General features: G+C 39.6%; 1 protein-coding gene across 1 annotated transcript in view; it reads right to left on the bottom strand.

The window, feature by feature from the left end:
* Positions 1-3,156, bottom strand: part of LOC123250312 (ankyrin repeat domain-containing protein 7-like) — a 26,176-nt gene extending 23,020 nt beyond the window's left edge. The window contains exon 1 of the mRNA XM_044679314.1: positions 2,927-3,156. Within this exon, the coding sequence (XP_044535249.1) occupies positions 2,927-3,156 (230 nt within the window). The remainder of the gene's footprint in view (positions 1-2,926) is intronic.
* Between the last annotated feature and the right edge of the window lie 12,300 nt (positions 3,157-15,456).

Genomic DNA, 15,456 nt, shown 5'->3' with positions numbered 1-15,456 from the left:
CCTCAAGCCACGTGCAAAGATGGGTTAGACCTTTCATCCCTCACACATCCACTACCGCTGTGCTTACGAACTTTAAAGTTCCCTAACGTAATCACAATCCATTGTCATGCCACCTCTGCCTCTGCCTACAAAACTTACCCTCTGCTCCTCATCCACACCATGACCATCCTAATGGCAGGCTATCACTCCTGCACTGGCAAAACTTTCCTCTTCCTCATCTTGACTACTTGGTGAATGATTCAAAATGTTTGTTCAACTCTTCACAATCTTCTTTTTCTTGAGTCTCTTGTCCCCTTATCATATTGTCTATTGTGTCCTGCCAGCCTCCCCCCTGGATTCCTCCCACCACCTGCTATATTTAGTCCCTATCCCCAAGCTGCTAAATGAAGGTGGAGAAAATCAAGCAACTGTGCTTACTGGGTCCACTAAAAATTTATGTCACATAACCTCAACTGGGTTCTCATGGCGATAAGGCAATCATTTTCTATCTACCTGATAATTAACTCACTATGCCACTCAGCACAGTAGCTCTTCCAGACCTTTTCATTTCTCTTCAAACCTCCCATGATTCATCTGGTGCCTTCTCAGGTGAAAATGTTGCTTCATATGTAGTTGAAAAAAAATGGAGGCTTTTCCCAGACACCTCCATCCCCCCCACCTCCTCTTATGTAATCCAAATGTTTTCTGCTACTGTCTATTTCACACATCTCCCATGAAGAAGTAGTCCCTTCTGTCTAAGGAAAAGCCTTTCCGCATGAAAAATGATGCCATTCCAGCTTATCTCCTCCAGCAGTTAGCCCCCTCTATCTTTCCTCTTCTCCTTTATTTTGAATCTCTCTGCCTACTGGTCACATCCCCGCTTGCCTACAAACGTCTTCTCCTGCAATGCCCCCAAATCTTCACTTCATCTATCCATCCCCACTCTCATCCCGCATTTCTCCCACTCTTTCTGCCATGTGGCTATGAGAGGGCCATTGGCAATAAGTGCCTCTCCAGTCATTTTCTTTCTACAATCCACTCCTGAGCTCTCCAGAGTTATTAGTGATCTCTGAATTGTAAAACTAACACGTTTTCTCAGTCCTCAGGTGGCTAGACACTGTCCCTCTCTGGTCCTTGGTACTCCCTTCTGTCTAGATTTTGGGACACAACAGTCTTCTGGTTGTCCTCACTCCTATCTGAGTCCCTCCCTCCACAGTCTCCCTTGTGGATCACCTCGTGTGGAATCAGAAATTAGTGTCTTATTCTCAAGGTAATCATTATTAATATATCCAAAACGAATATGCCTAAGACCCCAGGAAATTGAGTCTCTTCTAGGATTTCCTCAACTCATCTGTGAAGATGGGATTAATCCTACCCTGCCTGTTTTTAGATTTATTCACCTGAAGTATAAACACCACCACTTAATCTTCAGATGGGGGAGGTCTGTGACCCACTGTGCAAGAATGGGTGACAAATCAGAATCGACTGACTGCCCCCTGGGCAATCCTAAGCAAAGCCTTTGTTGTAATTGATACCAGTGAAATGAGAGGAAGGCACAGGAAGTGAGAAAAGAAATGGCCTGGATAAATTGAAAGAACTTCTGGGGCTATCTCTCTTCAGTCTTGAACTACACCTGCAGAAGCTCTGGCTGGGACCTTGAACTTGGTGAGATTGTTCTTAAATCTCTCCCTTAGAACTACAGGTGTTGAGTGAAAAAAGTCTGATTCCCTTATCTTCCCTTGAGGTACTAACCTCCAGAGGGGTCCTTGATTGGGAGGACGTCTCATAGCTAAAATCCTTGTTAATTGATTTTTAGACTCTCAGGCTGGAGCCTCTGGAGTCCTGCCAGAGTAAAGTCAAGACTTGAACACATAATCTAGTTCATTAAACTAGATCTCTTACTCTGCCCTCTTCTCATTTCTCTACCTTCACTATATTTTATAAATAAATTGCTAAAAATCATTTGGAATTGATATTTATTCAATTCTGGGCAACCACAACTTTTAATATTCATTCCAACCAAAACATAAATCCCCCCTTTACACATCCACAATTCAAAGGTCTCTTCCATACCTGAGTGAGACGGAAACAAATGATGCCTTTACTAGAGAATACAAAGCATTTTGGGGATTGTGGGATGTGTCCTTCCTTCCTGTTGATACTTTAAGAGGTTAATAAGTTTGTGCCTTCTCCCAGTTTCTGTAAACCTCCCCCCTGTGCCGCATAGCTCTCTGCCTTCTGAGTGACTGGGCAGATCAGAAGCTCGAACCCAAGCCTGAGCAGAGCGTTCCAATGAAATCTGGGTGCTTCTGGAAATTAAAACTTCTAACTGACAAGAGGTTCTAACCGAATCGGGGCCTGGGAGAGAGAGGCTCCAAGGAAGGATGCAGCAGGTCAGGGATGGGAGAGGGGCTTTTCACCACGTTGTCTCTCTCCGTCTCTCAGGGAACAACTGTATTGGGATCCATGGCCTCCCGGTCTCTTGGCCACCAGGGCGGGCACTGCCCAATTCCACTGACCTCCTAGGGTGAAGGGCCATCCCGCCAGCCGCCTTGCCCCATTTGCTTTCTCTGTGGCGGTTATGCAGGTGCCTAGCACACCGAGTAGGTGCTTAATAAAAGCAGGAATTCGTGCCCTGCCTTGACAGGGCGACACTTCTCTATCGGGGCACTCTGGAGTGGTCTTTGCTTCCACGAGGCTGTGGAGAAAGAGCAAGTTGGCCCCTGGCTAAAAGGAAGGCGTTTCTCGCTCGTTCCGAACGGAGGAGGAGGAGGCTGAGGCGGCACCACCTTTGGCCACTTGCTCTCCTCTCTCCAGGAGGCAGCGCGTGAGGCTGAGGCTGACCTGAGGCTCTTGCACAGGATTAGGGGCCCAGAGGGCCCCTGGGGAAGATATGGGGGAGGATAGTGGGTGGAGGTTCCTCCAGGAAGCGCTTCCCTTCTCTTACCTGTTGAATTGATCTACTTCATTTATATCCTTTCCTTTGACAAGCAGCAGCCACTGTATTTCTGGACAATCTCCAGTTGAGGCAGCTCTGTGGAGTTTTCCAACATCTTTTCTCCGGATTCTATAGCCTTCTTCAGCTGATTCTCCACTAACCCCAACGTCTCTCCGAGCGGGGATCGGGGCACAAGCCTCAGGCTGGGTTTTTTTTCTAAAATGAAAAATTTTTTTCATTCTCTTCTCCAGACACTCACGATCCCTCTAGAAGTCTGAGGACGTGATGGCCCAGCAGTGAAAACCTTTTCCACACTGAAGATCTTTGCAGCCATGGCAACACTGGCCAGGGGGTGGAAGTACGCATGCGTGTGTCAGACACGGGGCGGGGCTCCTGGGGCCAATGAGGAGGGCGAGCAGAAGTCCCAGCCTCTTAGCTCCGGGCCGGTGGGTTCCAAGGTCCGAGCCCCAGAGGGGCCGTTTCCCTTGTTATTGGTTCTTTAGTGTCTCTCCCTGAAATGGGACACTTGGGCGAGGGCCCGGGCTGGCCAGAGATGGGGTGGCGCCTGGAGGAAACGGGATGAGCGGCTCGCTTGTTGGCTTTTGTGAGGATGGGCAGAGAACTTCTCCCAGCCTCGGGTTTTTGCTCTGGTACGATGAGCACGTTGGTCTAGATAGTGAACCTCTTCCCGCCCTTCATAATCCCGAGAGGGCAAAGGCAGCCCCCCTGCAAACCAGCACCCCGGGGGCCCTCGTGGATCCCCGGGACAAAAGCCCTCCAAGTGTCCCTTGGGGTTCTCTCCTCCCCTTTATTGCCTCTGCAGGGGCCGGGAACGTTTTGTACCCGAGAGAGAGAGAACCCGTCCCAGGGAAGGAGAGCCGGCCTCTCAGCCAGCAAGAATCCTGCATTTCAGCAATCCTACCAGCACAAAATAGCAGGTGATATTGCTAGATAGCAGATATTGTGGAAAAACAAAAACATACCTGGACTTCTTCTTAGTAGGGTCTCAATGCAAAAAGGTCAATATTGTCAGAGTAAACAAAAAAATGTCTATGATCTCTGACTTCATTGAGAGAAGCACCCTGGCCACGAGGGAAATGATATCTATAAAGAAGTAGATGAATATGTATGTAGATAAACAAGTTATCTACCACTACAAATATAAAGGCTGTACTTCTGTAGAACCACACACATCTAGCTATATGTGTATAACTACATATGAAAATAATGAAAGTATATGAAATTAGTTAAACATACAAATAGTTATATAAGTATAGAATTATAGTAAACTATGCTTGCATGAATATAATGATACTGTTTGTATATATACATATACAGTTATCTGTGTAACTATATAACTACAAATATAGTTATATATGATCTGCATGATACACATGCTATACACATTTGTAACTCATTTTAGACATATAGTTATATATCCATAACTGTATTGTTCTACATAGGACTATGTAGGAAATACATATCTAATCTTTATTAACAAAAGTTTGATTCATCATATATTATATCACTTCCTTATGGTTACGATACTTTTATTAATGAAGTTGGAGATCATATTTTGTTGTTCCGACAGTATACACACATCCCTGTATACACACAAATATGTGATAAACAGCACTGAAAGTGATATATCTCTAATTCTACATAAGAAATCAGATATAATTTTATGTTTCATATTTTCTTTTTATCTATCACTTTCCTCCTTATGGTCCTGGTTCTGTTTTTTGAGCAACAATTTTTTTTTAATTTTAAACATTTATTAATATTTGTTTTTAACATGGTTACATAATTCATGCTCCTACTTTCACCTTCACCACCCACATTCCCACCACCCATGGCCAACGCACATTTCCACTGGTTTTATCATGTGTCCTTGATCAAGACCTATTTCCAAATTGTTGGTAGCTGCATTGGTGTGGTAGTTTCGAGTCCATACCCTCAATCATGTCCGCCCCGACCCATGCGTTCAAGCAGTTGCTTTTCTTATATGTTTCCTCTCCTGCAGTCCTTCCTCTGAATGTGGGTAGCATCTTTACCATAAATCCCTCAGAATTGTCCTGGGTCATTGCATTGCTGCTGGTACAGAAGCCCATTACATTCGATTTTACCACAGAATATCAGTCTCTGTGTACAATGTTCTTCTGGCTCTGCTCCTTTCGCTCTGCATCAGATCCCGGAGGTCTCTCCAGTTCGCCTGGAACTCCTCCAGTTTATTATTCCTTTTAGCGCAATAGTATTCCATCACCCGCATATACCACAATTTGTTCAGCCATTCCCCAATTGAAGGACATGCCCTCCTTTTCCAGTTTTTTGCCACCACAAAAAGGGCAGCTATAAATATTTTCGTACAGGTCTGTTTATCTATGACCTCTTTGGGGTACAAACCCAACAATGGTATAGCTGGATCAAAGGGCAGGCAGTCTTTTATAGCCCTTTGAGCATAGTTCCAAATTGTCAGCCAGAATGGTTGGATCAGTTCACAACTCCACCAGCAATGCATTAATGTCCCAATTTTTCCACATCCACTCCAGCATTCATTACTCTCCCCTTCTTTCATTTTAGCCAATCTACTAGGTGTGAGGTGATACCTCAGAGTTGTTTTGATTTGCATTTTTCTAATTATTAGAGATTTAGAATACTTTCTCATGTGTTTATTGATACTCTTGATTTCTTTACCTGAAAATTGCCTATTCATGTCTCTTGCCCATTTATCAATTGGGGAATGGCTTGGTTTTTTATACAATTGATTTAACTCCTTGTATATTTGAGTAATTAGACCCCTGTCAGAGTTTTTTGTTATAAAGATTTTTTTCCCAATTTGTTGTTTCCCTTCTGATTTTGACTACATTGTTTTTGTTTGTACAAAAGCTTTTTAGCTCAATATAATCAAAACCATTTAATTTACATTTTGCAAATTTCTCTAACTCTTGCTTGGTTTTAAATTCTTTCCTTTTCCAAAGATCTGACAAATATACTATTCTGTGTTCACTTAATTTATTTATAGTTTCCCTCTTTATATTCAAGTCATTCACCCATTCTGAATTTATCTTAGTGTAGGGTATGAGATGTTGATCTAAACCTAATCTCTCCCATACTGTTTTCCAAATTTCCCAGCAGTTTTTGTCAAATAGTGGATTCATGTCCCAAAAGTTGGACACTTTGGGTTTATCATACACCGTCTTGTTAATGCCATTTACCCCAAGTCTATTCCACTGATCCTCCTCTCTGTCTCTTAGGCAGTACCATATTGTTTTGATGACTGCTGCTTTATAGTGTAGTTTAATATCTGGTACTGCTAGGCCCCCTTCCTTCACATTTTTTTTCATTATTTCCCTTGATATTCTTGATCTTTTGTTATTCCAAATGAAATTTGTTATGGTTTTTTCTAATTCAGTAAAGAAGTTTTTGGTAGTTTGATAGGTATGGCGCTAAATAGGTAAATTAATTTCGGTAGAATGGTTATTTTTCTTATGTTAGCTCGTCCTACCCATGAGCAACCAATGGCTTTCCAGTTGTTTAGATCCAGTTTTATTTGTTTGGAAAGTGTTTTGTAGCTGTTTTCATATAATTGCTGTGTTTGTTTTGGTAGATAGATTCCTAAGTATTTTATATTGGCTAGGGTGATTTTAAATGGTGTTTCTCTTTCTAACTCTTGCTGCTCTAATGTGTTGGAAATGTATAGAAATGCTGATGATTTATGTGCATTTATTTTGTATCCTGCAACTTTGCTAAAGTTGTTGATTATTTCTACAAGCTTCTTAGTTGATTCTCTAGGATTTTTTAAGTATACCATCATATCGTCTGCAAAGAGTGATAGCTTAGTCTCCTCCTTGCCTATTTTGATACTTTCGATTTCTTTTTCTTCTCTAATTGCTACTGCTAGTGTTTCTAGTACTATGTTGAATAATAGAGGTGATAATGGGCATCCTGGTTTTACTCCTGATCTTATTAGGAAGGCTTCTAATTTATCCCCATTGCATATAATGCTTGTTGATGGTTTTAGGTATATACTGTTTATTATTTTTAGGAAGGGTCCTTCTATTCCTATACTGTTCAGTGTTTTCAATAGGAATGGATGCTGCATTTTGTCAAAGGCTTTTTCAGCATCTATTGAGATAATCATGTGATTTTTGTTTGATAGACTGTTGATATGGTCAATTATGTGGATGGTTTTCCTAATATTGAACCATCCTTGCATTCCTGGTATAAATCCCACCTGATCATGGTGGATGATCTTCTTAATTACGTGCTGGAGTCTCTTTGCTAATATTCTATTTAAGATTTTTGCATCTATGTTCATTAGGGAGATTGGTCTGTAGTTTTCTTTCTCTGTTTTTGATCTCCCTGGCTTTGGAATCAGTACCATACTTGTGTCATAAAAGGAATTTGGTAGGACTCCTTCTTTACTTATCATAACAAATACTTTGTATAGTATTGGGATTAGTTGCTCTTTGAATGTCTGATAGAATTCACTTGTGAATCCATCAGGTCCTGGTGATTTTTTCTTGGGGAGTTCTTTGATGGCTTGTTCAATTTCTTTTTCTGATATGGGATTATTTAGGTATTCTATTTCTTCTGCTGTTAATGTAGGCAGTTTATATTTTTGTAAATATTCATCCACATCTCCTAAATTGTTATATTTATTGCCATATAATTGGGCGAAATAGTTTTTAATGATTGCCTTAATTTCCCCTTCATTAGAGGTGAGATCTCCCTTTTCATCTTTGATACTGTCAATTTGGTTTTCTTCTTAACTTTTTTTACTAGATTGACTAGTACTTTGTCTATTTTATCTGTTTTTTGAAAGTACCAGCTTCTAGTCTTATTTATTAATTCAATAGTTCTTTTACTTTCGATTTTATTGATTTCTCCCTTGATTTTTAGTATTTCTAATTTAGTTTTCATCTGGGGATTTTTAATTTGCTCGCTTTCTAATTTTTTGAGTTGCATGCCCAATTCATTGATCTCTGCCCTCCTTAATTTGTTAATATATGCACTCAAGGATATAAATTTCCCCCTGAGTACTGCCTTGGCTGCATCCTACAGAGTTTGGTAGGATGTCTCATCATTGTCATTCTCTTCCATGAAATTGTTGATTGTTTCTATGATATCTTCTTTGACAAATTGGTTTTGGAGAATCATATTATTTAATTTCCAATTAGTTTTTGATTTGCCTGTCCAGGTACCCTTACTAATTGTTATTTTTATTGCATTATGATCTGAGAAGGTTACATTTATTATTTCTGCTCTTTTGCATTTGTTTGCAATGATTCTATACCCTATAACATGGTCAATCTTTGTGAATGTACCATGTGCAGCTGAAAAGAAGGTGTATTCCTTTTTGTCCCTATTTATTTTTCTCCACATATCATTCACCTCTCTTACCTCTTTCTTATTTATTTTTTGGTTTGATTTATCTAGATCTGAAAGAGGAATATTTTGATCTCCCACTATTATGGTTTTACTATCTCTTTCCATCTTGAGCTCTGCCAGTTTCTCCTTTATGAATTTGGATGCTATGCCACTTGGTGCATAGATAATGAGCAGTGTTATTTCCTCATTGTTTATACTGCCTTTAATCAGGATGTAATGACCTTCCCTGTCTTTTTTAATCCTATCTATTTTTACTTTGGCTTTGTCAGAAATCACAACAGCCACTCCTGCCTTCTTTTTCTCATTTGACGCCGAAAAGATTTTGTTCAAGCCCTGAACCTTAAACTTGTGTATGTCCACCCTCCTCATATGTGTTTCTTGTAGACAACATATGGTGGGATTTTGGTTTCTAATCCACTCTGCTATTTGCTTCCGTTTTATGTGAGAGTTCATCCCATTCACATTCAGCATTATAGTTATCAGCTGTGCATTCGCTGACATTTTTGTATTCTCCCCTATTCCTACCCCTTCTTCTTAAACTATTTCCTTTTAAACCAGTGGTTTGCTATGAAGCCTGTATCCCTCATCCCCTCCCTTGATTGACTTCCCTTTCTACCCCCTCCGTTGTTATTCCCCTCTTTTTGTTTTTGAAGGCCTAATAAATTCCCTCCCCTTCTTCTCCCCTCCCTTTTTTGACCTCCCCACTCCCCTGCTCTCCTTCGTTTATCCCTTCTGACTATCTCAGTATGGTTAGATAGATTTTTATATCCCAACGGATAGTATAACTACTCTTCCCTCTCTGAGTTGACTACACTGAGAGTAAAGTTTAAAAATTACCTCTTGATGCTCTCTTCCTCTCCTTCTTATAATAGTATTTGTCCCCTCCCCATCCCATGCCCTCTTTTTGTGTAATAGAATATCCTATTTTTCTTATTCTCTCAAGATTCTCCTGGTGTCCCCCTCCATTCACCCTCCTCTTTCCCACCCCCCATATCATCTTAGATCATTCAGCACTCCACCCTCTCCCCATTAATCATTCTTCCCACCACTATAATAGTGAATACTTAATAGTGAATAGAGTTCACTACAGAGAATTATACATAGCATTTCTCCTCATAGGAATACAGATAATTAGATCTTACTGAGGCCCTTAAAAAGGGCAAATTTAAAAAATTATGAGTTTCCTCTCTGTTTCATTTACCTTTTCATGTTTTTCTCTATTTTTGTGATTGGATATCAAACTTTCCATTTAGCCCTGGTCTTTTCTGTGCAAATACTTGGAAATCTTCAATTTTGTTGAATGCCCATACTTTCCCCTGGAAGTATATAGTCAATTTTGATGGGTAGTTGATCCGTGGTTGCAGGCCTAGCTCTCTTGCCTTTCTGAATATGATATTCCAAGCTTTGTGGTCTTTTAGCATGGAGGCTGCCAGATCCTGTGTGATCCTGATTGGTGCTCCTTGGTATTTGAATTGTCTCTTTCTGGCTTCTTGTAAGATTTTTTCTTTTACTTGGAAGCTCTTGAATTTGGCAATTATATTCCTGGGCGTTTTCTTATCTGGATCAAATGTCAAGGGTGATCTATGGATCCTTTCAATGTCTATATTGCCCTCTTGTTGTAGAACTTCAGGGCAATTTTGCTGAATAATTTCTTTTAGTATGGAGTCCAAATTTCTATTAATTTCACCCTTTTAAGGGAGACCAATGATTCTCAAATTGTCTCTTCTAGACCGGTTTTCATGGTCTGTCACTTTCTCATTGAGATATTTCATGTTTCCTCCTATTTTTTCAGTCTTTTGGCTTTGTTTTATTTGTTATTGTTGTCTTGAGAGATCATTAGCTTCTAATTGTTCAATTCTAGCCTTTAAAGACTGGTTTTCGGCTATAATCTTTTGGTTTTCGGCTATAATCTTTTGGTTTTCCTTTTCAATCTGGTCATTTCTTGTCTTCAGTTGACTTGCCTCACTTTCCAATTGCGAAATTCTGCCTTTTAAACTGTTATTTTCTTGCCTGATTTCCTTTTGAGCTACTTCCCATTTCTCTGACCAAATCTTTTCCAACTTTCTCATCATCTCAGTTTTGAACATTTCAAGAGCTTGTGACTAGTTTTTATTATCTTGGGATGGTTCGGATGTGATTGCTTTTTTTTTCTCCTCTTCTGGACTTCCTGGTTCTGGGTAGCCATCATTAGCCCAGCAGCTTCTCAGCTTTATCCTCGTGCTCAGGGTTTGTCTGCAGTCTTTTGGCTCCTGAGGTCTGAGGTCTGGTTTTTTCCAAGGTCAAGCCCCCTGGTGGACCCTCTTTCTTGATCCTCTGCAGGAGGCTCCTTTACAAGTCTCAGGGCGCTGCTTCCACAGTCATATACCCGTCTGCACTGGTTCCCCACTCAGGGTTTCAGAGCCTTTGCTCCCGCCTGTGTCCACCTCCACCTGCATCTCCACCTGCGCCTGCGCTCCGCGTCCACGCTCAGAGTCCATGTGCGTTCCTCAGCTTTTTGGGGTCCCAAATCTTGCCACTCTCAGGAACAGACCCTGGACCTGCTAATGACTCAATGGGTGGCCTGAACTTGCTCTATTTCTTTTGAACTGGCTTCGGCGCTGCAGGTGGTGTGTGTGGGGGGGGTTGCTCAGCCCGCGATTTAGTGAGAGATGTTTCACCCCTTTATGGCATGGAAATGTCCCGATTCCATGTACCTTCCACACTGCACCCTGTTGTGGGATCCCTCCGTTCAACTGGGTTTGTTTTTATGCCCCCTTGAGAAGTTGTATGTTTTGGTCAGGAGAGGTTAAGTGCTGCTTTTTACTCTGCCACCATCTTAACCCGACAGCAACAATTTTTTTTATTCCAAATTTTACAAACCAAACCAAACAATCATTTCCAAATAAAAAGATGAAACCCAAATGAAACCACAAATCTTTCCTATATGTTTAGCTTACTTTTCCTCATATCTACATCATAAATCTCATTCACAAATTTCCCAGTCCCTTCCTACCCTTCCCATAATACAGAAGAAATCCTCAGGGAGTCATCTATGTACATTTAAGTCTTTCCTGTTTCATTTGTGTTCACTTTGTGGAGATAACATTCACAGTTTGTTCTTCCAGTATTGATTCCTGGTGGTGCATGCTCTCCTGGTTCTACTTACTTCACTGTTCATTATCTCATGTGTAGTTTTTCCAAGTTGAAATTTTTTTGTTTTGTTTTGTTTTTTAATGAAGCCTGCTCATCATTTCTTATATTGGACTAGTAGTACTTCTTCATAATTACTTTTTACAGTTTGGCTACCCATTCATCAATTTATGAACTTCCGCTCAATTTCCAATTCCTTGCCACCACAAAGAGAGCTGCTATAAATATTTTAGAACCTATGGATTCTTTTCCTCCCTCCCTGCTCTCCTTGAGAAACAGATATAGTGATGGTATTGCTGGATCTAAGAGTGTAGACATGGTTTTATATTTACATATGCTCCTGTTCATTGCCCTATTCCAGTGATGGGCAATCTTTTGAGCTTGGTGTGTCAAAATTCCCCAAAAAACTGAGCATAACTCTGGTGGTGTGTCACTTTAAGAAAAAAAAACATAATTTCACGATATATATAGTTTAAATAACAAAAATGTATAATTGTAACATATAACTGTATTTAATAAACCAAAAACTAATTATTTAACTTACCTGCTTTGTGACTTCTTTGTTCATCTGTTAGTCGGTTTCTTTTGTTGGTCTTGATATTATTTAACTTGTGTGGGGTGCTGTGAATTGATATAAGTGAAGGGGAGGGAGAATTCTTTAACTAACCTGCCTATTAGTGACTTTTTTTGTGGCTGAATTTCATTGGCTAATGAATATTCATTTAGATGCTAAATCTTCAATTGAAGGTTGGTATTTTGTACACTTCAAGCCCAAGCAAGTGCTACTAAGTTCATTTGTCAATCTGTTTCTTTTGTTGGTTTTAATATTATTTAATGCTGAGAATAAGGTCTCACAAAAGTATGTAGAGGGAAAAATTGTGAGTAAAGCCAATGCAATATTTTTCAGGGTACTAAAAGTGTTTGGTAATAGGTTCCAGACACTCCAAATTTCCTGTTTGTAGTCGCACTCCTCTTGATTCTCCAAGAGGTACCTTTCCAGATACTCAAGCTTTGACCTCAAGTTGAGAAACACCTGAGCTCAGATGCTGTCTTGAAATTCTGCAAGTTGCATCTCCAAATTATCAATTTGCATCCATTGGAAACCATTTAATTCCAAACTACTGTAGACTACTACATCAGGATACTTTATTTTCATGGTCTGTTCTAGGCTTCTAAGTTGATTAAATTTATCATAGGATTAGTTCAACCACACTCATTCATTTGAGGTTTTTCTGTACATCATTTTATGCTTCTTTTGATGGTCAAATTGGCTGATCGAAGTTTCTTTTTAGCTTTGTTTGTTTAATTGCTTTATTTCATTGAATGTTTATTTCTTCCAGTGGAGAATTATGATCAATTTTGTTGGCTATGTAGACCTAGATCCTATGCTTAAAGGAATATTGTACCCCATCCCTTCTGATCCTTTCATGGACAAGCTGCTAAATACTGTATAATCATGATTGTGGTTCTACAATATCTGAATTGTTGTTGCTTTTTCTGGCTGCTTGTAGTGTTCTCCTTGACTTGGGGGTTCTGTAATTTGGCTATCATGGTCCTTGGATTTTAAACTTTGGAATGTCTCTCCTCCTTTTTGTCTCTCCATTTTTTCTGGGTCAGAACTGTTTTACTATCTTGGTTCGAGCTCTTCAATATTCCCAACTCAGTTGCAGGATTCCATAGGTTCCTCAACTGCTTTTATTACCACCAACTCCCTGCTCATCCCTGGCACTTTCTTGGGAGTATGTTATTATGAAATGTTTTTAATAGAAAAGAACCATTGTATTTTTTTCATTTTAAAATGTTATCTGTGATTGATTTCATGTTATAACGAATTTCCACTCACATTTTCCTAAGTTACAGGACTGACCTCGTTTCCCTACCTCCCTCCCCTTCTGCCTCTGGGTTCTAGAATTCAATTTCATCTAGGTTATGCATGTTTTGTCATTTTAAACATATTTCCGTATTGTTCATTTTTGCAAGTGAACAATGTTACAAACCAAAACTCCAAAATATAAACCCAAATAAGCAGTTGAAAAAGAGTATCATCTGCATTCTGACTTCAACAGTTCTTTCTCTGGAAGTGGATTAATTCTTTGCCTTAAGTCCCTCAGAAATTCTTGAGATCTATTTATCATCTCTGATAATCTGATAAGGACAGTTTAGTTGATAAGGAAATAACGGACACTGAACATCTTTTAGCTCATGCTTCCAGCTCTGTGTCCAGGAGCATGGAGTTTATTATATATATTTCAAGACTCATTTCACACAAAAGAACCTCCCCTGAAACTTTGCAGATGAGCAGAAGTTATAAATTATGTCATATCAAAACACAAAAGGTCTCATTGGCTTCAGAACAGACCAAGGCCAAGGCTGAATTTTGACTGGCTTCTTATCAGAAAGCCAAGTCAGGGAATATTTTTTTCTCAGGGTTGAATTGCCCCTGGTAAGGTTTTGACCTTGGCTATACCAGGCAACTGCATTCCTGGCCAAAGGGGGAGAGTGTTAACCTTTTAAATGCTGGCCCGCTAGGAACCTAAAGCTCTTCGATAAGGCCAAAAGGATCACAAAAGGGGTCAAAAGAGGAGTCTCAGATTTTTATCTATTCTCGTATTGGCTTTCCACAAGAAATGTACAGGCTCATTGTATTGCTGGCAATAGCTAAGTCTATTATTGTTCATCATTCCACAATAGGCCCTTTCTGTGTAAAATGTTTTCCTAGTTCTGCTTATTTCACTCTACATAAGTCCATATCAGTCTTTCCACCTTCTTCTGAATTTGTCCTTTTTGTCATTTCTTACAGCACAATAGTATTCCATCACCATCATATTGTACATTTTTTTCAGCCTTTCCCCATTTGATGGACATCTTTTGAATTTCTTTGTCAGTACAAAAAGTACACATAAATATTTTTGTTCAAGTAGATCTCCCCGCCCCTTTATTTTTATCTCCCCAGAATATAGACATAGTAGTGATATTACTGGATCAAAGGGTATGCTTTGTTTTATAGCCCTTTGGGCATAATTCCAAATTGCCCTCCAGAATGGTTGGCTCGATTCACAGCTCTACTAGCAATGCATTAGTGTCGCAGTTATATTAGTGTTCCATTATATCCCCTGTGACATTCGTCATTTTTTACTGTCATATCAGCCAGTCTGATCAGTGGGAAGTGGTACCTCAGAGTTGTTTTAATTTACATTTCTCAATGCAGAGGTATTTAAAACATTTTTTCAAATGATTATTGATATCTTTGATTCTTCCTTGGAAAAATGCCTATTCACATCTTTTGACCATTTGTCAGTTAGGGAATGAGAAATGAAACCTTCTGCAGAAATTTATTATACCATTTTTTTCTCACTTTGTTGTTTCTCTTCTTATTGTGGTTTCGTTGGATTTGTTTGTATAAAATCTTTTCTTGGAAACCTACCACAACAAGACACACGTGGATTCTTCTGACCTAGAATGGAAGCTGAGGACTGAAAGCAATGGGGGAAAATTAAAGATTAAAATGAAAGACCTATAGAGAAGATAGGACACAGAGACAGAAAGAGTTTTGGGAATCAGTGAAAGACCAAGCTATTTCAAGAAAGGAGTGACCTAGAAGGTTTATTGAAACGTATATGAATCAAAGAGACCTCAGTGAATTCACAAAACAAAAGAGTACAATAAAGGTTTTTCACATAGGCTTACAAGGTTCTTCACAAAAAGTAAACATTAGGTGAGTGAAAGAAGCTGATGGAAGATACCTCTGCCTGGGAGGAACTTTCTTTCTTTAGGAACCATCTGAGATCTTTTTTCAGGTATCTTTCCTGACTCTCAGGATTTCTATCCTGCTTATTCAGATAAGAGAGTTAAGTTTTTCTAGAAACTTTGCAGTCTTCCCATCTCCACTGCGTGAAGTCAAATGCTACGTGACATCTCCTAAAGGTTAAGAGAAATTCAATTCCCAAGCCAGATAATTTCAACCCCAAGCCAATTTCTCTGATAGAAGGATTCAGTATAAATCAATCTTGTGAATTATT

This window comes from Gracilinanus agilis, chromosome 5 (genome assembly GCF_016433145.1).
Source record: "Gracilinanus agilis isolate LMUSP501 chromosome 5, AgileGrace, whole genome shotgun sequence".
Lineage (NCBI taxonomy): Eukaryota > Metazoa > Chordata > Mammalia > Didelphimorphia > Didelphidae > Gracilinanus > Gracilinanus agilis.
The sequence above is the reverse complement of the archived record's forward strand: the minus strand, read 5'-3'. Positions and strand labels throughout refer to the sequence as shown.